This window comes from Pelophylax lessonae (genome assembly GCF_965119305.1).
Source record: "Pelophylax lessonae genome assembly, chromosome: 1".
In the NCBI taxonomy this organism is placed as follows: domain Eukaryota; kingdom Metazoa; phylum Chordata; class Amphibia; order Anura; family Ranidae; genus Pelophylax; species Pelophylax lessonae.
The window spans coordinates 47,362,517-47,386,232 of NC_138768.1; the positions used below are offsets into that span (position 1 = coordinate 47,362,517).

Genomic DNA, 23,716 nt, shown 5'->3' on the forward strand with positions numbered 1-23,716 from the left:
GGAGGTGAGCGGTTCCCATTTCCTACATGCTTGTACATATCCTATGTTTGTGAGTATACAGGCATACCCCACTTTTAAGTACACAATGGAACCAGAGCATGTATGTAAAACGAAAATGTACTTAAAGTGAAGCAATACCTTTTTTCATTTCTCAATGCATGTAAATACACTAGCTCCATAGGAAATCTTGACATGGCATTGCTCCCAAACCATGTGACAAGGACACCAAGCTTGGGGAGCATGTTAAGGGGATCCAGGACTATGACATAGTAGATTACCTAGGCAAGCTGGCCTGCCACAAACATGATATGTTGTAGTCCTGGGTCCCCTCTCGGTGCTCCCTAAGTTTGGTATCCCTGTCACTTATGGTTTGGGAGCAGTGCCATGTCAAGCTGACCAAGATTTCCTATAGACGCCAATGCTAGAAACCGGGAGTAGTGTCATGCCAAGCTGAACAAGCTGTGTCCTTACTCGCGAGTGTACTTAAAGTGAGTGTACTTAAAGCGGGGTATGCCTGTATTGTACGCTACCCATCTTTGATTTTAATAAACTTTTTAGTGGTAATGCACAAGGTCGGTGCGCCCTTCTCTTGTCATTTTCTGCAGGAGCCTTGCATAACACCAACAATACTAATGTAATGCTTTGTAGGCTCCTATTGGGAAAAAAATAGATGCACATTTCTTTTTCTGGCAAATAAGTGAATGTAATATATATATATTTTTTTTTTTTGAAAAGGTGGACTTAGCCTTAAAACTCAGCAGTCTCCAACGTATTTTAGAAAAAGCATCTGGCCAATGAACAGCATCTCTTCTGCGCAGAAGTGAATGAGCACTGTACTGGGAGGCCCAATGAACTGAACACATTGCTTACAGCTAATGCATATAGAGGAACATAATTCATGTACTGTGGATGTACAGACAGGAGGCAGATGCAAAGTTTTGGCACCCAAGTGCACCAGCTGTCTTTCAGTAAAAAACGAAAAAGACAGCAGACAAAGTAGAAATTGTCAATTTCCTTTAATTAAAATAATGAGGGGTTTGTGGTATATCGTAGGAGCCTCTGACAGCTTTTTTATAAGTAGTTTGTAATTTGTAGGAACCTCTGGCTCACTGCACATATCGGACTTACCCGAACTTACATGGCCTATAGACAGGTGAAAGTGCTGCAGACAACCCAGCACCAGCTTATGTCTGAGCAACATAAGTGATTGGGACAAGGTTCTCCAATCTGATGGATTGCTGCTTACCCTAAAAGAAGCTTCAGTCAGCGATACTTCAAAAACCTGAGATCAGGTTTGTTATCTCATGTCTATGGGAACCTTAACACAGGTCAATCTGCCAGAGATACAGCCTGGAGATACCCAGAATTACAGAAGACCTTCAAGATGATTTTTATTTTTTGATTAACCACTTGCCTACAGGGCATATCTACCCCCTTCCTGCCCAGGTTAATTTTCAGCTTTCAGCGCTGTCACACTTTGAATGACAATTGTGCGGTCATGCTACACTGTACCCAACCTACATTTTTATCATTATTTTAACACAAATAGAGCTTTCCTTTGGTGGTATTTAATCACCTCTGGGTTTTTTATTTTTTGCTAAACAAACGAAAAAACAATTAAAAATTTTGAAAAAAAAAATCTTTTTCATAGCGCTTAACCACTTTACGACCGCCCGCCAAAGTTATACTGCAGCAGGCAGCCGCTCCTGGGCAAACCGCTGTAGCTATACGTCGGTCGGGCGCAAGAAGCTAGGGGGTCCTATCTGTCCGCCGCAATGTCGCAGTCCCGCAAAAAAATGCAGATTGCCGCCATTAATAGTAAAAAAATAAATAAATACAAATGACATAAATCCTTCCCGTAGTTAGTAGACACAATAACTTTTGCGCAAACCAATCAAAATACGCTTATTGCAATTTTCTTTTACCAAAAATATGTAGCAGAATACAAATTGGCCTAAAATGTTAAAAAAAATTTGATTTTAAATTTTTTTTTGGAAATGTTATATAGCAGAATGTGAAAAATATTGTTTTTTTTTCAGAATTGTCGCTCTTTTTTTGTTTATAGCACAAGAAATAAAAAATGCAGAGGTGATCAAATACCAGCAAAAGAAAGCTCTATTTGTGGGAAAAAACGGACATCCATTTTATTTAGGTACAGCGTCGCACGACCACGCAATTGTCAGTTAAAGTAACGCAGTGCCGAATCGCAAAATATGGCCTGGTAATTAAGGGGGCAAATACTTCCGGTCCAGAAGTGGTGGTTAATAACGAACTAAATACAATTTTGCAAACCGGTAATTTTTCTCCTTCACTGATGTGCACTGAGGAGGCTGCACTGATGGGCACTGATCAGGCAGCACTGGTGGGCACTGATCAGGCAGCACTGGTGGGCACTGTTAGAACTGGACTGATCATCAGGACACTAATAATCAGTGCCTTATCAGTGTACATGTCCCTTTTAGAGAAGCCAGTTATCGGCTCTTTGCTAACCTATTAACATCTGTGATCAGCTGTGATTGGACACAGCTAATCACATGGTAAAGAGCCGCTGAACTTCCGGACACTGATCACAGAGCGCGGGTGCGATCATGGGAGGCCGTCATATGATGGGCTCCCAGAACTAGCTGTCCGCTCTGTAGCCATCATGCAGGTATACCATGGTCGGAAAGTGGTTAAAGTGGTTGTAAAGTCTTAAGGGTTTGTTTTTTTCTATGCATGAAGGTAAAAAAAAACCTTCTCTGTGCCGCAACACCCCTCCAACCCCTCCTACCGCTTACCTGAGCCCCCTCTTGACCCAGTGATGTGCACGAGTGTCTCGGCTCTCCGGGGACTCTCACTCCCCATTGGCTGAAGCAACAGTGGGAGCCAATGGCACCGGCTGCTGTCAATCACAACCAGTAAATCTATGAGAAGGGTAGGGGGCCGAGCTGCAGCTCTGTGTGTGAAAGGACATGCGGAACAGCGGCTCTGCTCGGGTGCCCCCACAGCAAGCTGCTTGTAGAAAGGAGGGGCCTGAAACACCAATGGGGGACCCAAGAAGAGGAGGATGTTTGTTGTGTTTTTTTTTTAAAATAAGCCTTTAAAACTTTTTTTAATTCATTTGCAAAGCACACTCCAATTCGGAAGTTCTTTGGAGCGGGCACAGGCCAATTACATCAGTCTCTGACTTTTTAGTCTAATACCTGTCTCTTAATTACTCAGGTTTATTGATATGGAACAGTGTTGTTTTTGGATCATAGAAAGAGACCCCAACAACCAATGAAGGATGAACAAAGGCAGAGAGAATGTACAAACCCCTTTGCCTGAAGGAAGTTTATCCCAAAACTCCAGAGCAGCAAAGCAAAGTGCTACCCTAACCTAATGTCTACATAACATTCTGTTTAATCACTAAAATCCAAATTTGCATTTAATTAAAAAAAAAAACAAAAAAAAAAATAAAGAAAGAAAAACAAAGAAAAAAAACCACAGCAGCCAGAGGGGACATACCTGTTCTCTGCTGAATCCAAAACCATCAGCCAGGGTTTGAAAAGCTCCGTAAGCACTGAATGCAGCGATTTCAGCCCTGGAAAAAGAATCGATTTTCATATTTTGTTAAGAATATTACTGTACATTGGATAGTTCTGCACATCGTGTTCATCAGCTTGGAAATGTAGCTTAACCACTTGTGGACCTCCTGCCCGCAATCTACTCTGGACGGGCAGCCTGTACAACCAAAGCAACGTACTGGTAAGCCGCTGCCGATTTTCGGGTTTAGGGACCCCCCCAAATGAATCATGGCCAGGACCTGCTGATCAGCTGTGTCCAATCAAAACAGAGCTCTGTACAGAGGAATTGATCTCTGTTTCTTTTCTTTGCAAAGCAGGGAGATCTTTAGTAAAAATCAGCACACACATACATTACACATTGTTAGGCACACATTTAACCCCTTGATTACCCGAAATGTTAACCCCTTCCCTGCCAGTGTCATTACTACAGTGAATAGTATCACTGAATACTGTATTAATGTCACTGGTGATGTCAGTTAGTGGCAGACTTCACTCTGTACTATGGTAGTCCCATTAGAAGTCACTGATCACCGCCATTAGTAGTATAAAAAAAATACAGTATATATCACATTAGTTTGTAAACACTATAACTTTCATGCAAACCAATTACCGTATTCATCGGCGTATAACACGCACCTCAATATTTGGAGAGAAATTTCAGGAAAAAACTTACATTTAAAATAAACAGCTTTGAACTCAGAACATTTGTTTTTTTTTAATCAAATGACATCTCACCAGTGCCCATGAATGCAGCCTAATCAGCAGTGTCCAGAAATGCAGCCTCTCCAGCAATGCAGCCTTGCCAGCGCAGTCTCCAGCAATGCAGCCTCGCAAGCGCCATTGACACAATCTGAATCAGTTTTTAAAAATGGCCGGGAAGCAGCGCCGAGAGCAGAAGGGGGCGGGCCGGGCCGGGGAGAAGGGAGAACGAGCGCTCGTTGTCATCGGAAGTCCCACCTATGATAGACGTCACATGTCTCGGCCGAGGAGGCGGAACTTTCTATGACAGCCCGCCCCCTTCTGCTCTCGGCGCTGCTTCCTGGCCCTTTTTTTTTGTTTAATATCGGCGTATAACACACACTATTGCTTTTTCCTCCATTTTTAGGAGGAAAAAGTGCGTGTTATACGCCGATAAATACGGTAATATACGCTTATTGGGATTTTTTTTTTTCCAAAGACATGAAACAGAAAGTAAAAAAATGGGGTTTTTTGACTTACCGTAAAATCTATTTCTCTGATGTTCATTGACGGACACAGCACCTGATCTTCTTAATCATTGGGTTATACTGCCGCTACAGGAGTAGGGCACTAGTAACTAAAGTCTGGCTATGCCTATGGGCAGTCCCAGGGGGTATACTCTCTCTCTCTGCTATAGGTACTCAGTTTTGTTGCAAGAAGTGTCAGAAGAATAACAATACACCCTCAAAGAGGATCAGGTCCTCTAAACAGCAGCCTGCAAAAATATTGCGGCTAAAGGAAGCATCCGCAGATGCTAACACATCCACTTTATAGAACCTTGTGAAAGTGTGCACTGACGACCAGGAGGCTGCCTTGCAAACCTGCGTTACTGACGCCTGATAATGGAAAGCCCTGGAGGCAATGAACGCATGAGTAGAATGCGCCTTGACAGGAAAAGGAAGAACCTAAACCTGGATGGAATAGACCTGAACCACCGTCTGTCTGATTCATCTGGAAATGGTTGCAGAGGAAACAGACAATCCTTTCTGAGGCCCATCTGGGAGCACAAATAGGGAGTCTGACTTCCTAAAAGACTCCGTAGCTGCCAGGTACACCCTAATGGCCCAGTCCACATCCAAGGCATGCAAAGCGATTTCCCTCGGATGTGTTGGCCTGGGACACAGGGAAGGCAACACAATGTCTTCATTCAAATGAAAATCAGAGACAACCTGAGGAAGGAACGACAGACAGAGGCGAAGAACCACCTAATCACTGTGAATCACCAGTAAGGTCAACGACAGAATAACGCCGCCAATTCTGATACCCTGCACGCAGATGTGAAAGCCACCAAAAAGGCCAGGGTAAGCAGGGGAATCTCCCGAAGATTATCAAAAAGAGGCTTCTGGAGGACTGTGCACCAACTCAAGGTCCCAAGGAGGCAACAGAGACCACACTGGAGGTGTCAAGTGTCTAACTCCCTGAAGAAAAGTATGCACCAAGAGTATGTGGCCAAGGGCCATTGAAATAAGACCGCTAAGGCCAACACCTGACCCTCGATAGTACTCAAGGCCAATTTCTGCTCAACCCTCGTTAAAGGAAGGTTAAGATCCGAGCCACCGAACACCAAGGGACCCACACCACTCAATTAACGTCTTCCACGTACAATGGTAGATATTCCAAGACGTAGGTTTCCTAGCTTTTAACTGTGTTGGATACACCGACTCATGACTGTAAAGCAGGATGGAAGATTGGTCCTTGGGACAGCAGATCCTCCCTGAGAGGAATCTTCCAAGGAATGTCGGGGACCAGCCACACCAGATTGGCGTACCAAGCCTGGCGAGGCCAGTCTGGGGCCACTAAGATGACCAGAATCCCTTCTCCCTTGATCCTGTGTAGAAGTCTTGGCAGAAGATTGAGAGGAGGGAAGGTGTAAATCAGACGATACTGACGCCACGGGGCCACCAGCACATCTGTGGCGTCTGCCAGAAGATCCTGTGACTGAGCCAAAAAACTCTGTACCTTTCTGTTGAGATGGGAACCCAAAAGATCCACCTCGAGAATGCCCCACCGGAGACACAACTGATGAAACACCTCCGGATGAAGGGACCACTCCCCTTGGTCCAACGCCTGCCGACTGAGGTATTCTGCCTGCCAATTTTCCACCGTGGAAATGTGTACGGGGGAGAGGGCTGGAACGAATAGTTCTGCTCACCTTAGAATGCCGGCTACCTCCAGAGCCGCCAGGACACATCTTGTGCCTCCCTGGTGACTGACATAAGCCATGGCTGTGGCATTGTCCAATTGAATATGCACTGGACATCCCTGAGGAAGATTCGTTTAATGTTCCAGGCACAGTCTGATCGCTCAGAGTTCCAAGACATTGATCATTAGTCTGGACTCTTCCATTGTCCAGATTCCCTGAGCAGAATATTTGCCAAGGATGCCTCTCCAACCGGACAGGCTGGCCTCCATGGTGACCAGTACAAGGGGAGGAAGGATTTGCCCAGCCGAAGCGCCAAAGAATGAAGCCACCATATCAGGGACTCTTTCGTTCCCCGGCTCACCTGGGTCTGATTGTCCAGAGACTGGGGATTGTTGTCCCATTTGCCCAGAATCTCCCTGCAGGGACCTTGTATGTAACTGTGTAAATGGAACCGCCTTGAAGGTAGACACCATCAGGCCCAGCACCCGCATGCAAGTCCGGAGGGATGACCATCTGCTGGACGGCAGGAGGCGAATTGCAGTCTGTAGTTTCTGGAGTTTGTCCAGAGGAAGGCGCACTCTGCCAAAGGCCGAGTCCAGAGTCAGACCCAGATAGTCCAGCTTGTGGACGGAACCAGAGCAGACTTCTGAAAATTCAGAGGTAGGAACTAAACTCGATCTTGTATGATCTTGAATGACCTCTTGGACCCACCTGTTCTTGTACCTGGGAAGTCCTGCTGAAGGGGTCATGTCCACGGGTCTGGAGAAGCCTGCACTTGACTTACCAGATCAAGTTCGCTTGGACCCTCCAGAGGAGGTCCCGAAGGGCTCTAAATCCCTTGTCAGTCGACCTCCCCAGTCAGAGACCTTTAATGATGTCATCCAGGGTAGCACCAAACAGGTGATCTCCTTGAAAGGAAAGATCATTCAAGGCATTTTTTTTTTTAGAAGTCTGGCCTGCAGACCAGCATTTGAGCCAAAAGACACGCCGAAGGATCGCTACCGAAACAGAGAGCCGAGCCACCAAGGGGAGACACATCCAAAGAGGCATCACAGATAAACTGCAGCCCCTGGATCAGCTGGTCCGCCAGCTCAGCAAAGGCAGGGGGGAGCTACTCCCCCCCCCCCTCCAGGTCACAGCGTAAAAGCCTAGCCCACTCGGTCAGAGTCTGCAACACCAGGTTAATGTTGAAAATCGGCCTCACTGCCAAACCAGCCAGGGTGTACAAATTGCGGGCCACAGCCTCCGCCTCCCTGTCAGGTGGATCCTTCAAGGCCAGGGACTCTTCAACTGGAATCATGGTTGCCTTGTTTAATCTGGAAACAGGAGGGTCCACCACAGGTGGAACAGTCCACTTCTTAAGGGACTCCTGACAGGAGTATCGCCTAGGAACTCGTTTAGGGAACCCAAGGGGACACTTTGGTCACCCCACTCTTCAGTGACAATACTGTCAAAACAGGAGGGGAAAGGGAACTCCTTTGCAGCTCTGGATGGCTTGTGAGTGCCAAGGGAACCTGCGCCTCAGTCGTAGCCGCAGCTGCGTTCTCCAACTTTAAGTCTCAAGCACAGATACAATCAGTGCGTCCACCGGCGCCTTTTCATTCGCAGTTGCAGAAGCGGAGGAATCATCCTCACTATCTGAGGATTCAGGGCACGTGGTCACAGACCCAGCTGGGTGACTCACGTCCACGGCGGCCGAATTAGATTTAGGATCTGATGAGACAGATGAGTCAGGGAAAGGCAAGGGGCACTTTATGCCAGCTCGTCGCCCAAAAGCCAACTCTAACCGGGGCACAAGGGACTCCAGGACAGCCGTCAGTGCATCGATGGATGGATGGGACCCGGAAGGTACCGCAGCCCTAGAGAGGGGATCAGGTGGGGAGATGTGCTCCAAAGACTATGAGTCACCACGGGGACCCGACAAAAAAAATGTAAAACACTGCTTAAGGGACAACCCCCACTGGTCTGACAGCACCACCCGATTGCCAGTCACAGAGCACCAATCAATCCTCAACAGAGAGGGAGAGAACCCCCCCCCCCCAAAAAAAAAACTCACCACCCTGCAGAAATCAGGCACCGCAGCCAACAGGGTAATCTGCGCTGCATGAGTGGCAATCAGGAAATGAAAGGATCCAGGAGTCAGCACCAGGGGATGAGGAGGGGCTCCCACCGTCCAAATCGCCACCCAGAGGGCTCCAATGTTATGGCCGCCGCTATTTTTAATGGCAAACCACCACAAAATGGCTGCCGGACTGCACAAACATGGCCGCCATGCATTGAGCACACAGGCTACAAAAAAATGGCGGCACCACAAAGCTCCAAGGGACCCCAGGCCTCAAGGACAGGCCCAGGCAGGAGGTGGGGGGGGGGGGGCCTGGCAGGAGTAAACCCCCCCCCCCCCACTATCACCAGCATAGCGCCCCGTCCCCACCTCAGGAGGTAGACTAGACCACCCACACAGCCCCATTATAAGTGGAGGGGGTAGGATGGGGGGGACAGATGAAGGGGGGTGCCTGACGGGAAGGAGAGGAACAAGGGGGTCCGACCATCCCAAAGAGAGGCCCACCCCAAAACCCTCCAGGGGGAGAGGGGGGGCAGCTACTCACCATACCAGGAACCAGGCAGGCACAGCTACAGACAGAACCCCTCGCCATCGAAATGGGGGGGCTGTCAGCCAGGAGGAATGCTGCAAATCGGGCTGAGACCTGGTCCCAACGCACAGTCCAGCACCCCGTCCGGCGGTGCTATGTCACAGCCGATTTAGTGCGGAGCTGAGGTCTGCGCACTCCCTGGCCAGACTGGGGTGACCGCTGGATCTAGATTATCCAGCCTGTCGCCCAGTCCGGCAGTTTATTGTAGATCCTACAGGAAAAAAAACAGGAGAATAAATTTCTATCTAAAAAGAAAAAATTGCCAGGACCAGAGATCCCAGCAAGAAACTAGGTCCTTACCTTCTTACTAGGCAGAAAATAAAAAACTGAGTACCTATAGCAGAGAGGGGGGAGTATACCCCCTTGGACTGCCCATGGGCGTAGCCAGACTTTTTTTTCTGCCTAGTGTGCTACTCCTGTAGGGGGCAGGATAACCAAATGGTTAACAAGATCAGAAACTGTGTCCATCAATGAACGAAAGAGAAATATTGGTTTGTTTGTTTTTTCAACATTTTTGGGCTTTTTCCTTTATATAATAAAATAAATTTAAAAAAGCAGCGGTGATCATATACCACCCACAGAAAGCTTGATTTGTGTGAAAATAATGATATAAGTCTTGTTAGGGTACAGTGTTGCATGACCGCATATCTACCAGTTAAAGTAGAGTGGTACTAAATAGCAAAAAATGCTCTGGTCATATAGGGCCAGCTTTAGAATTAGCCTTTACTACTATTTAAAACACGTGCTGGCCTGGAACCTTACTTTGCAAGGTTTACTTTAAAGTGGTTCTAAAGGCAGAAGGTTTTTCACTGTGCATTCAGTTAAAAAACCTTCTGCGTGTAGCAGCCCACTGCAGCCCTCCCCTAAAAGCCCACTCTCGATCCAGCGATGTGAATGAGAGCAGTGGCTCTCTGCCTCCACAGAGACAATCACAGCCATTGAGGAGGAAGAGGGGGGCGGGGCAAAACTGCACTCTGTGGGTCAATGGACACACAGAGCTGGCACAGGAGCGAGCATGCATGTGTGCCCCCAGGAGCAAGCAGCTTGCTATGGTAGGTACTCAGCAGGGGAGGAAGAGCCAGGGTGGCAGCTGGGGATGACAGAAGAAGAAGATCGGGGCTGCTCTGTGCAAAACTATTACACAGAGCACATAAGTATGACATGTTTATTATTCTTTTTTTTTTTTAAATTACTTTAGATTCACTTTAGGCTGGTCTTTATCCACCTGACAACCAACTATATCACATTAGCAGAGGAGGAAGCCAAATAGTGCCTGCAATACTAATGGAATCTGTCATTACCTGTCTGCACGGTGTGGCTTCCCATGGGCTCCAGTTTGATGCCGAGGACCTCGTAGTCAATCAGACTTTTCACCAGATATTCTAGGAAGATCCTTACTTCTGTCATGTACAGACTCCACTTGGACAGTAAGCCAAAGCTCTGAAAGTCCGACTTGGACAAACGCAGTTTGTAGAAGAAGTCCGAAAGCCATTTGATAGTCTCCAGGACCTGTGAATTTCATGTCCATAAACAATTCATAACCAGAATCAGTAAATACAGCAATCAGAAATATGGATGTTGAAGCCAAATTTCAGCCATTTTAATTTAATGTGTAAGTCCAGGAAAAAAAACGAATGCTAAACCTGCTCTGTGCCACATTCTAAACCTAATCTATATAACTCAGTAAAGCAAAAATTGATGTACTTATCTATTCTGCACCCGATCCGGTCCGGTTTACAGCGGCAGCCGACAACGGAAACCCCATATGTAACTCTATAGGTGATGTCACAGCCGTTGTTGGTCCTCTCCCCATAGTAACTCTATAGGTGATGTCATAGCCGTTGTTGGTCCTCTCCTGCACAGAGCAGGAGAGGACCAACAACGGCTGTGACATCACCTATAGAGTTACTATGGGGCTTCCGTTGTCGGCTGCCTCTCCTGCACACTCCCACACACTGAAGCCCCCGCTGACAGCTGATACTTGGACTGGATCGGGTGAAGAATAGGTAAGTATACAGATTTGTGCTTTACAGGGTTAGATAGATTACATTAATAATGTTGCAGAGAGCAGGGTTAGTGTTAGTTAGGTTTTGCCTAAACTTCCACTTTATTTTCGGCTAGAGTGGAGAAGGCAAAGGACTGCTATCATGTTTTCACCGCAGTCTGTGACTCTGTTGGGAAGTTCTTCCCTTACTGTGCATCTCAATGACTCTCGTGTGACAATAAGAGAAGATAGGAGACGACTAAGAGTCACTAAACGGGAATAAAAACCCGACTGAGGTGCTAAACCTTTCTTCATTGTCCTAAAAAAAATAAAAATAAAAAAAGGAAATGTTTTTGTTGCCGTCTCTAGTCCCATTGGAGAGATTGTGTCCATCACCTCATTTCCCTTGACTCCCTATCACCAAAACAGGAACAAGAGGAAATCCTAATAAATAGGGACTGTGAACCCTTTTCCCACTATATGCAAAATAAAAAATGAAGAGCTTTGGCCAGAGTTGGACTTTAAGTGTAAGGAATCATCAACTGCGAACAGCCAACTTGCTTCACTGCTACTATACCCCTTTATAGTTGGATACGCTCTCTAGGGGTATACTCATGCCATCTAGTGGCTGTTATAGGGTACTGCAAGATGGCACAGATATAATTGCAGATTCTGGTCTCCTGCATTTGCGGAAACCTCCATTTATAATGACCATTGCTAATAATACAAATTTGATTATTCGCCAATAACTAGACCCCTTAACCACTTAAGCCCCAGGCCTGTTTTTCACACTCTGTGTTTACAAGTTAAAATCATTTTTTTTTGCTAGAAAACTACTTAGAACCCCCAAACATTATATATATATATTTTTTTTAGCAGGGACCCTAGAGAATAAAATGGAGATTATTGCAATATTTTTTAACACACCATATTTGTGCAGCGGTCTTCCAAACGCAATTCTTTTGGAAAAAATTAAAAAATAAGAAACCAGTAAAGTCAGCCCAATTTTTTTCCATAATGTGAAAGATGTTACGCCGAGTAAATAGATACCCAACATGTCATGCTTCAAAATTGCACACGCTCACGGAATGGTGACAAACTTTGGTACTTAAAAATCCCCATAGGCGACACTTTAAAAATTTCTACAGGTTGCCATCTTAGAGTTACAGAGGAGGTCTAGGGCTTGAAATTATTGCTCTCGCTCTAACGATCGCGGCGATACCTCACATGTGTGGTTTGAACATGTGAAAAATCCTAATAATAGGGACTGTAATCAAAACAATAGAAAGGTTTGAACTCTTTTCCCACTATATGCAAAATAAAATGAAGAGCTTTGGGCAGAGTTGGACTTTCAGTGTAAAAAATCATCAACTGGGAACAGCCAACTTGCTTCACTGCTACTGCTGCTATGGCCGTTTATAGTTGGATACGCTCAATAGGGGTATACTCATGCCATCTAGTGGCTGTTATAGGGTACTGCAAGATGGCACAGCTATAATTGCAGATTCTGGTCTCCTGCAGCTGCGGAAACCTCCATTTATAATGACCATTGCTAATAATACAAATTTGATTATTTGCCAATAACTAGACCCCTTAATTGTTTTGCGGTTAAACATTGCCTGCTTTTGATAATTAAGTTCTGCTTCTGATTTCTGTTGCCAAGCATGCTGGTTTTGCTCAATGCCCCGTTTCTGGTCAGGAATATGCTCTCCTGTCCATATATCCCTGAAAATAAACACCTCATATTTTAGGTTAGAGTAAAACTGGCCATACATGTTCAATTTTCTTGTACAATTTTCCTTAAAATTGACCTTAAACTATGTAGTGCAAGGGCCTGCCCAATTAGATACAATTGAATTTTGTTTAGTTTGTCCTGTAAGTGTAAAGGAAAACTGCACAAGAAAATTATACAGGTATGGCAAGCCCTAGTACTGGAAAAAAAAAATCAAGCAAACGCTGTGGAAGCAATTTAGCAGCCAGAATGTGGAGCAGCTGTTTTTTTTTTTTTTTTGGCAAACAATCAGCTTTTATCTTTCATTTTCAAAAGCGTAACTCCACTTTTGTTGAGAAAAAAACATCTCTGTACATTACAAGGATTATAACAAACTTTGTTGGAGATTCCTACCATTTGTTATTCTGAAGAAATCATTGTTTGTTCCATTGTTTGTGCTTAGTGGGTCTAATGGGAGTGGTTTCATATTTATCTATCAGCTGTGGCAGCTGCGGGGCTCTAATGAGGAAAGCTCCTGGGCCTGCATCCCTTTAGCCGTGTTCCTATTGGGTGTGTCTCACCAAAAATGACATTTTTGTTGCAGAGGATGCCCGAAATCGGACTTGTATCTTAGTGCAGACTTCTGGGAAAATTGGTGAGCCAATCACACAAGCAGTAAATGATGTTTCTGGGGTGTGGCCAGTATACATTCTGTGTACAGAACAGCTCCAGGCGGCCATATTGCAATTTCAGAAAATTACAACAGCTGCAGATTGAAAAGGAAAGGTCATTTTTAAACATTCAATTACAATATGATTTGTGTCGCATTTGTATACGCTATATTGTTTTTTCTTTATTTGCTATTTTTTTCCCCCACGAAAGTGGAGTTACCCTTTAATGCCTTTCCACCCAGCCCCGACAACGCTTTACAGGGTCTTTATGTCGGGGGGGGGGGGGGGGGCAGGAAGGACAGGCCAACCAGATGACCACTGTGATTGGTTGCCACAGTGGTCATGCGATCAGGAGCCGGTCCTGCCGCCATCTGTTTATTATTAGAAACCGAGAGTTGTCTTTGCTGGGGTGCAATATGCATGCCCTTAGCACAGAAAGCTCTGCCGCTCATGGACGCACATTGATGACCCTCTGCTGCGTGTGCAGCCGATGCAGCATACCAAGTAGAAAATAAAAGGGTTTTTTTTTCCCAAAATGTTTTTGTCCCTTCGTTTATATCGCAAAGGATAAAAAAAATACCCGGTGGTGATAAAATGCCACCAAAAAAAAAAAAAAAGCTCCATTTGTGGGAACAAAATTCATTAAATTGCATGACCCGCACAACTGCCAGTTAAAGTAGCACAGTGCTTAATAGCAAAAAACGGCCTGGTCATGAAGGGGGTAAAACCTTCTGGAGCTGAAGTTGTTAAGGTGACTGTTACCTGTATAGATGTAAATGATGGGGTATGCTCCTAACACTCATTGGAAATGAAGAAGTGGCTTGGATAAGCTACGAAAAGTCTTCAACATCAGAACAAGTCCAGTTGAATGTGACCAACCTCAACTTGCGGTAGGTCATCATTCTATGTATAACAGGCAGGTAAGTACCAGATGACACCACTAACTTGCAAAAAAGGATTATGAACAGCCCCAAGATATATCATTACCTGCTCAGCCGATAACATTGTTTTATTGGTGCAGTTTGGAAACATGAGAGGGTCTTTGTTATCCAGTTTCACGTTGTTTGGGGGGACTCTGGGGCTGTAGCATCCAATAGCTTTCAATGATGTTCTCCAACACTCAGGGCTCAGAAGCTGTTCGGAGGAACCTGTGTGCCACACAGCAAACCAGAGATCACAAAAACGCCTTGAAAGACAACATTTCAAATTTATTGTAAGATTCCTACTAAATACCCCCCTCCCCACTTCATTCAAAGGTGTCATTGGAGGGGCTAGATGGAGATACTGGTAGCAGGAATATTGTGCTGGTTTTTTTGGTGTAAAGGAGCTGGTCTTCAACATAAGGGGTTTATTCAGATGGGTGCAAAAAATATGTACCATATATAATACGTTACAAAAGTGCGCTAATACAAAACAAGACAACAAAAATGTCCATATATGTGCAATCAAATTAAATCAACAATGTGAAATAAAGTCTTTTTCATCCAGAAGAAAGTGTTCCCAAAGTGATGCAGGAAAACCAACTGATGAATAAGGGGTGGGTGAATTAACCTCTTCCCAACAAACAATCCATAAACGTGACTTGAAACAAAAATACAATTTTGTGATGGCACCCGGTGATGTGAGTGGACTCTTACCACATTTTGAGAGAGATTGAATCGTATGCTGTGGAACCAAGGAATCCAATTGGTCAGCCAGATGGAATGGAATCCCAAATGGGATGGATGGATCGTCAGCTTCCCGGTTAGGGGGATCTATAGGCCAAGTTGCAGTCAGTGTCGGGCTGTAACCCTGTCGGTGTCCCAGGTAGTGGACAGCCCGACACTGACTGTAACTTGGCCTATAGATCCCCCTAACCGGGAAGCTGACGATCCATCCATCCCATTTGGGATTCCATTCCATCTGGCTGACCAATTGGATTACTTGGTACCACAGCATACGATTCAATCTCTCTCAAATGTGGTAAGAGTCCACTCACATCACCGGGTGCCATCACAAAATTGTATTTTTGTTTCAAGTCACGTTTATGGATTGTTTGTTGGGGAGAGGTTAATTCACCCACCCCTTATTCATCAGTTGGTTTTCCTGCATCACTTTGGGAACACTTTCTTCTGGATGAAAAAGACTATTTCACATTGTTGATTTAATTTGATTGCACATATATGGACATTTTTGTTCTCTTGTTTTGTATTAGCGCACTTTTGGAACGTATTATATATGGTACATATTTTTTGCATTCTTAATTATTCACAGTGCTGCTTTTACACCTAGTCTGATGTGTGTGTGTTTGCTAACCGTACATTGTATACCCCTGTATGTTGTGGTCTCTAAGGTGCCCATCTAAAAGTTTTTTGAAACCATCGATGCTCCCTGCTGATACCACTGCTTGTGGAAGAGAATTCCACATCCTTACTGCTCGGACAGTAAAGAACCCTTTACGCAGTTTAAGGTTAAACCGCTTTCTTCTAGTTTTAGTGAGTGGACACATGTCTTATTGTATTCCCTTCCTCTGAAAAGTTTGTTCCTTATGCTAGGGTCACCAGTACAGTATTTGTACATTGATATCATATCCCCCCTCAATCGTCTCTTCTCCAGAGAGAATAAGTTCAGTGCTTGTAGTCTTTCCTCATAGCTGATGTCCTCCATTCCCCTAATTATCTTTGTGGCCCTCCTCTGGACTCTCTCCAGTTCCAGCACATCCTTCATGAGGACCGGTGCCCAGAACTGGACAGAATACTCCAGATGTTGCCGGACCAGAGTCTTGTAGAGTGGGAGAATAATCTCTTTATTTCTGGAGTGAATCCCCTTTTTTATACATCCCAGTATTCTGTTGGCTTTGCTTGCAGCAGCTTGGCATTGCATGCCACTGCCAAGCCTGTGGTCTACCAGTACCCCCAGGTCCGTTTCTATGATAGATTCACCCAGAGGTTCCCCCCCTAGTGAGTACCTTACGTCCATATTTCTGACACCCAAGTGCATTACCTTACATTTATTAATTATAAATCTCATCTGCCATGAAGTTGCCCACCCCATTATTTTGTTCAGGTCCGCTTGTAAGGTCACTTGTAAGGTTACTAATAGTTAGTGTAAGGTAGGCTCTAGGACAGTGATGGCGAACCTTGGCACCCCAGATGTTTTGGAACTTCATTTCCCATGATGCTCATGCACTCTGCAGTATAATTGAGCATCATGGGAAATGAAGTTCCAAAACATCTGGGGTGCCAAGGTTCGCCATCACTGCTCTAGGATATGGCAAACTACCAGTATTCTGAAGGCTAATGGATTATGGTGGTGTAATAAAGACTGGTTACTGCTGTTCTCTCTCCTTGTGCAGGCTGACTGGTCTGGTCTCCGCCCCCTTCTATAGTTTTCTGCACACAGCCTGTAGTGGGAGGGGTCTGCTGCTCTGCTTACATTAGGTGCCACCCAGTGATGATGCCACTGCTACTTTATATGCCAACAACTGGGTTTGCAAATGCATTTGATACACAAAAGGTGGATTTATATCTGTGGCTACTGAGGAATATATTAAAAGTTTTTGTTCTGCATCAATTCCAATCTAAATAAGGACTTAAAGTATAATTTGACACCTTGGTAAATTCTCAGTTGTGCAATTGTTGTAGCATTGTCCCATGCAGCTTGCAATTTATAGCAGGGGTCCCCCAAATTCCTGGGCCAGGTACAGGCTGGTACTGGTAAGTGGCCTGTTTGAGACCAGGCTGCACTGAAAGGGGTGAGCAGAGACCCAGCTTGATGTTTGCATTGGCGCTCACATCACCGCTGTAGGATCCGACGCTTGTGGGAGATCAGAGGTAGGCACATTAGATTCTTATAGGAGCGGAACCCTACTATCAACTGAGCATGTGCCGATTTTAGGTTTCCTGCTCCTTGAGAATCTAATGCCAGATGCCTGCTGAGGTGGTAGCACTGGCGAGAGGTTTTACTTCAGTTTACTTACTGCACAGGGAAAACCCTGAAAAAGCTGTATCTGGTGGCAGGCTACAGTGGCACGCTGCATCTGGTGGCAGGCTACAGTGGCATGCTGCATCTGGTTGCAGGCTACAGTGGCACGCTGCATCTGGTGGCAGGCTACAGTGGCACGCTGCATCTGGTGGCAGGCTACAGTGGCACGCTGCATCTGGTGGCAGGCTACAGTGGCACGCTGCATCTGGTGGCAGGCTAAAGTGGCACGCTGCATCTGGTGGCAGGCTACATTGGCACGCTGCATCTGGTGGCAGGCTACAGTGGCAAGTTGCATCTGGTGGCAACTGCTGAGGTGGTAGCTAAGGTGCTGAGGTGGTAGCGCTGGTGAGAGGTTTTACTTCAGTTTACTTACTGCACAAGGAAAACCATGAAAAAGCTGTATTTGGTGGCAGGCTACAGTGGCAAGCTGCATCTGGTGGCAAGCTACAGGGACACGCTGCATCTGGTGGCAGGCTACAGGGGCACGCTGCATCTGGTGGCAGGCTACAGGGGCACGCTGCATCTGGTGGCAGGCTACAGGGGCACGCTGCATCTGGTGGCAGGCTACAGGGGCACGCTGCATCTGGTGGCAGGCTACAGGGGCACGCTGCATCTGGAGGCAGGCTACAGGGGCACGCTGCATGTGGAGGCAGGCTACAGGGGCACGCTGCATCTGGCGGCAGGCTACAGGGGCACGCTGCATCTGGTGGCAGGCTACAGTGAAAAGCTGCATCTGGTGGCAGGCTACAGTGAAAAGCTGCATCTGGTGGCAGGCTACAGTGAAAAGCTGCATCTGGTGGCAGGCTACAGTGGCAAGTTGAATCTGGTGGCAGGCTACAGTGGCAAGTTGAATCTGGTGGCAGGCTACAGTGGCACGCTGCATCTGGAGGCAGGCTAAAGTAGCAAGTTGAATCTGGTGTCAGGCTACAGGGGCACACTGCATCTGGTGGCAGGCTACAGTGGCATGCTGCATCTGGTGGCAGGCTAAAGTGGCAAGTTGAATCTGGTGGCAGGCTAAAGTGACAAGTTGCATCTGGTGGCAACTGCTGAGGTGGTAGCGCTAGCGAGAGGTTTTACTTAAGCTTACTTACTGCACAGGGAAAACCCTGAAAAAGCTGTATTTGGTGGCAGGCTACAGAGGCACACTGCATCTGGTGGCAGGCTACAGGGCCACGCTGCATCTGGTGGAAGGCTACAGGGGCAAGTTGAATCTGGTGTTAGGCTACAGTGGCAAGTGACAAGTTGCATCTGGTGGCAGGCATGGGCAAACGAAAACAAGCTTAGGGCTTCCACTGAGGCTGGTTTCACACTTCTGCTCCAGCAGCTGTCCGTTCCCACCTGCAGTAGGGGGCAGTGTGGAGGGAGACTTCCCGGAAGCATCAGTATTACATTGGCTCGCTTTTCAGAGTGGTTGACAGTGCTCGCACACCAGCTGCTTTTATTTTAGTTTACCCTGTACACTTCAATCTGGTGCCCTCCTGTCTTTATTTTCTTTCGTTTTTAGAATTGTACCTATGAGCATCCACTACACTCAAATTCTAGCTAAAGTATTTCTTGTACAGGTAAGGAAACAAAACCAAACCTGTCAATGATTGCCGTATGGATATACGTGTCTTTGCCTTTCTTCCAGGTATGAGCCCCAGAGAGGCAGTGAACATATCTTTGATGCATGGCTCATTCAGGCCAACTTCCAGTCAGGCAGAGGACCCCAATCCAGGAAGGCCACTTACTCTGCATAAGGAGCCGCAAGCAATCGCTGTAGTGATCCGGGAACTGATAGCGGAGGATGGAACTCCAGTGCTTGCAGAAAATATTAAAGGGCATCAGCAGCTCTTCCTCAGGTTCCAAGCCGCACAGTGTCAGGGCCAGATGCACCGACTCCAGCAGCTTGCTGCGTTCAGACATGGAAGGTTTTGCAGAGTTCAGCCAATGGTTGAGATCAAACTACAAAAATAATAAAAGGATAAAAGGTCTTCAAATCCAGATAAAGGCATATGAATAAGAATGCAAACATATTAAAATATAGTGTAAAACAATTAATCGGCAAAGTACAACAAATGTAAACTAAAATTAAAGTGATTTAAAGAGGGACATCCACCTAGATAGAAAAATTCAAATAGACAAAGCAATAAATATCAGCATATGACAAAAAAATAAATAAAAACACATACTTACAAATCCCTGGAGTCCAGAGAAATCCTCCTCAGTTTAATAGAAGAAACCTACATTTTTCAGACCTGGCAATATTTTTTTTCAGTGTTTAGTCATTTAAGTTTTTGTCATGCTGTGCCTACTTGTAGCTTTATTTTTCTGTTTTCAGAGAACAGGGGCAGAACCTGCATTGTTTTCTGCGGCTATATAGCCAGTCCTCTCAAAAAACCCAGAAGGACGGCATGATCCCAGGTGACACAACCGCAGCGTCTGACACCAGCATCCACTTCATAGTAAAGCACCCTAGATTCATACATCCAATACAGCAACTGAACCCCCTGACCTTATAGGTCTACTTTTGGCTGGACTAAAGGCCCGTACACACGTACCGATCGTCGGCATACAAACGTCGACGGACGAAAGATCTGCCGATTGTACGCGTGTTAGTATGGTGCCTCCGACAGATGTCTGCGCACAATCCGCGGACAAAAGTCTTTCGTGCAAACATGAAAATTTTTGTCTGCGGACACCAGAACGGACGATTGTTCGCCTGTCAGTACAGAATTCGGCCGACAGACCGCAGATTTGCAAGACTGGGCATGCTCAGAAAATTAAAAACACAGGGAAAGTTAACCATTACATGACATCACTTCTGCAGTCAGCTGAAGTCTGCAGACAAAATTCTTGTGCTGTCCTTGTGCTGTCTTTGCACTTTTCAACAGACACCGACATCCCGGGGAGAAAAGACGAACATTTGTATGCCGACGATCGGTACGTGTGTACGGGGCTTAAGGCCCCATTCACACGGCGATCCGCCTGTCAGTTATTCAGGCGGACCTGATCGGATGCTCCATGCCTCCCTATGGGGCAGCGGATGTCAGCGGAGAAATCCGGACGGATGGAAACCCTATTTTCCATCCGTCTGGAGGATTGGATAGGATGGCGGTCCGTTCTCATCCGATCTCCGCATAGAGGACAGCGGGGATCCGACAGCTCCGTCTGTGCACACAGAGCGGATACGGACCTGTCATCCGCCTGCTCAGCAGGGATCGACGGGATTGATACCCCGCTGAGCAGAACGGACTCCGTCGGGAGGTGCGCCCATGTGAAAGGGGCCTGACACAGAGCTGCAGCCACAAGACTTGTTGTTTGGATTGACTAACAAGTGGATTTTATACGGTGCGAACGTTACTTGTTAGACCTGTTCGTGATGGCGTTTATTTATTTTTTTTTTTACAACATCTTTTTATTATTTTATAATCCTTATGCAAACAATTTATACAATTTCCATTTTCAGTTTATACAATTTCCAGTTTATACAATTTATGCCAATCATTTATACAAGTTTTTTATACAAATCTTCTCCTTTTCCAACAACGTTCCATAGCAGTTTACCATCCACCCAATGAAACCACAATTGAGCGTACTTAACTAAATACCATTACATTTCTAACTCCTAGAAACCTTAACATTCCTATTCGGAATGTATAGAATAACTAAACTCATACATATCACAAAAAGAAACAAAAAAAAAAAAAAAGGAGGGAGAAAGATCCTGATTCGACTCTATCGAATACTTATTACAGTCCAAGGCCATTTAATAAAAACCATTAGGGCTCTTTCACACACGGAGTCCGTCGGACGGACTCCATTTTTCTCAGAGGGGGATCGATTCGCCGATTTCCTGCTGAGCAGGAGGATGACAGCTGTGTCTTTGCGCTGTGTGCAGAGACACAGCTGTCAGTTCCCCATGCATCTTTATGGGGGAAATCGGATGGGAACGGATTATTGGTCCGTTCTCATCCGATGGACGGATGGAAAATAGGGTTTCCATCCGTCCAGATTTGACAGATCGGATCGGATGTCAGTGGACATGTTTCCGCTGACATCCGATGCCCCATAGGGATGCATGGGTGGACCGTTCAGATCCGCCCAAAAAACTGACAGGTGGATCTGAACGGTCCGCCTGTGTGAAAGGGGCATTGATAATTAGTTCATTAATCAACAAATTAACTAATAATGCCACTCCATTTTTACCCTCTAGTACAGGAGTCTTCAAACTATGGCCCTCCAGTTGTTCAGGAACTACAATTCCCATCATGCCTAGTCATGTCTGTGAATGTCAGAGTTTTACAATGCCTCATGGGATGTGTAGTTCCGCAACAGCTGGAGTGCCGTAGTTTGAGGATCCCTGCTCTAGTATATTTGTCAAAATCTCCAGTGTGTTTGAAAGCAAGCCATGCTCGTGTTTTTCACTACACCTGCATGACGCGAGAGAGATTTAGAGTGAAAGCTCCTCTGGAGCACAGATGGCTGTAAATAGTCTGATATGCCTTCAGCAGTGTTTGTACGTTTTCTTTTCCAAGAAAAGTGCAGACGTGACCCATTCATACATAAGAAATCAGCTCTAATCTTACTGTATGTTTTTATTTAAAATGGCAAATGAAAAAAAAAAAAAATAGTAAAAATTGCAACAGTAGCAAATATATATTCCCATCAGTGTGTGTGCTCAATGGAAGAGATGGAGCAGAATGTTTGACATACGTCGCCCTTCCAGAGCTCCTTTCTGCAAAGACAAGGTATAGGTGGGGGCAGTGACCACTTGTTAGTATTTTGATTATATTGGTCAGGCAACGTACAGACATCTTTGCTGCCATAGTGCTATGTGCTGGGTGTTCAGTGCCCCTGTATCTTTGAGGGGTGGGCTCCTTCTAGGTCCACCTACCCTCTGCCTATCCATTAAAATGCATGTGCTTTCATTGTGACTTTTAGAAGCTAAAGTTAGGGACTACAGGCAGGGCCGCTGATAGGGGGGACCACCAGTCCTCCTGTAGGGGGCCCTGGCACACAGGGGGGCCCCAACAGCACGGGGAAATGGTGCAGTCAGGCGGAGGGGCAATTACAGAAGGAAGCCCTGTGTGGCTCTTTGCAGCAGCTGAAAGCCAGTTTCAACCCCTCCTGCCTGCTTTCAGCTGCTGCGGTGAGAGAAACAGACACAGGGCATCATTCATGTATTTGCTTCTCCGAAACCGATCCCCCTCCCTGTTCTGCCTTCTTTTGATCCCCCCCCCTTCTTGTGTGCCCCCCTTTTACTGTGCCCCCCCGCCCCCGCACTCCCCCCGTAGCGCTGCAGGCTTCCCTGTCGTTTAAAAAAAAAAGAAGCAAATTGTAAAAAATAATAATAATAAACATTGTAATAAATCATTTCAAAAAATTGGAAATTAAAATAATTGTAAACATTTAAAAAAAAAAAAAAATATATATATATATATATATATATATATATATATATATATATATATATATATTTTTTTTTTTTTTTTTTTTTGCTATAAATGTAAAAAACTATTAAAGAGGGCTAATTCGCACAGGTTCTCTGCTATGTTTGTGTCCACTAATAATGATTTGTGTATTTTTAGTGAAAATATTGTCTTGATATATTTGGGGGGGCCTTCTAGGTGGGCTGTGAGGGGCCCCGTGATTTCTAACAGCAGCTCTGACTACAGGTAACAGGGTGATGGGGCCTATAGCTTACCTTTATAATTGCAAATGCGTGCAGACTAAACCCGTTCTTAACGCAAATTGTTAGACAGGACAATTTGGTTGGTTGCTGGCTGGTTGGTAAGATTAAGCTTGGAAATCTCTTTAAGTTTGTTTGACATGGAGAAGAACGTACCTTAGTGAGCAGCATAAAGATGACGTCACTATTGTCCTCAGAAATGGCTTCCACCACCTTTTCATACAGGTGTACGAATTCTCCTGGTGAAGCGGCTGGGGTGAAATACGGCGACAGCAGGTTGCAGAGGCGCCGGTTCTGAAGAATGGTCTGGAGGATGGGCCGGCACTCTGATTGGGTTCCACTTATAAACACCTAGAAAGGAATAGAAAACAGGCTTCCATCAAATCACAAACACACCTTCTGATGCGGAAAGTGCTGCACGCCATCTTGGGTTTGAAAAGAAAACAAATCGTTGACTTCCAGGATGGCGTGTAGCTAGGACAGTGATGGCCAACCTTGGCACCCCAGATGTTTTGGAACTACATTTTCCATGATGCTCATGCACTCTGCAGTGTAGTTTAATATTATGGGAAATGTAATTCCAAAACATCTGGGGTGCCAAGGTTCGCCATCACTGAGCTAGGAGGATGGTTATTTATT

General features: G+C 45.6%; 1 protein-coding gene across 2 annotated transcripts in view; it reads right to left on the minus strand.

The window, feature by feature from the left end:
- The window catches only part of EPG5 (ectopic P-granules 5 autophagy tethering factor), a 227,902-nt gene that overhangs the window by 43,411 nt on the left and 160,775 nt on the right, over window positions 1-23,716 (minus strand). For both annotated transcript variants that reach the window (XM_082254537.1, XM_082254536.1), the window contains exons 30-34: window positions 23,234-23,428; window positions 19,137-19,350; window positions 14,431-14,591; window positions 10,379-10,586; window positions 3,487-3,562 (exon numbers count right to left, since the gene is read on the minus strand). In XM_082254537.1, the coding sequence (XP_082110663.1) occupies window positions 3,487-3,562; window positions 10,379-10,586; window positions 14,431-14,591; window positions 19,137-19,350; window positions 23,234-23,428 (854 nt within the window). The remainder of the gene's footprint in view (window positions 1-3,486; window positions 3,563-10,378; window positions 10,587-14,430; window positions 14,592-19,136; window positions 19,351-23,233; window positions 23,429-23,716) is intronic.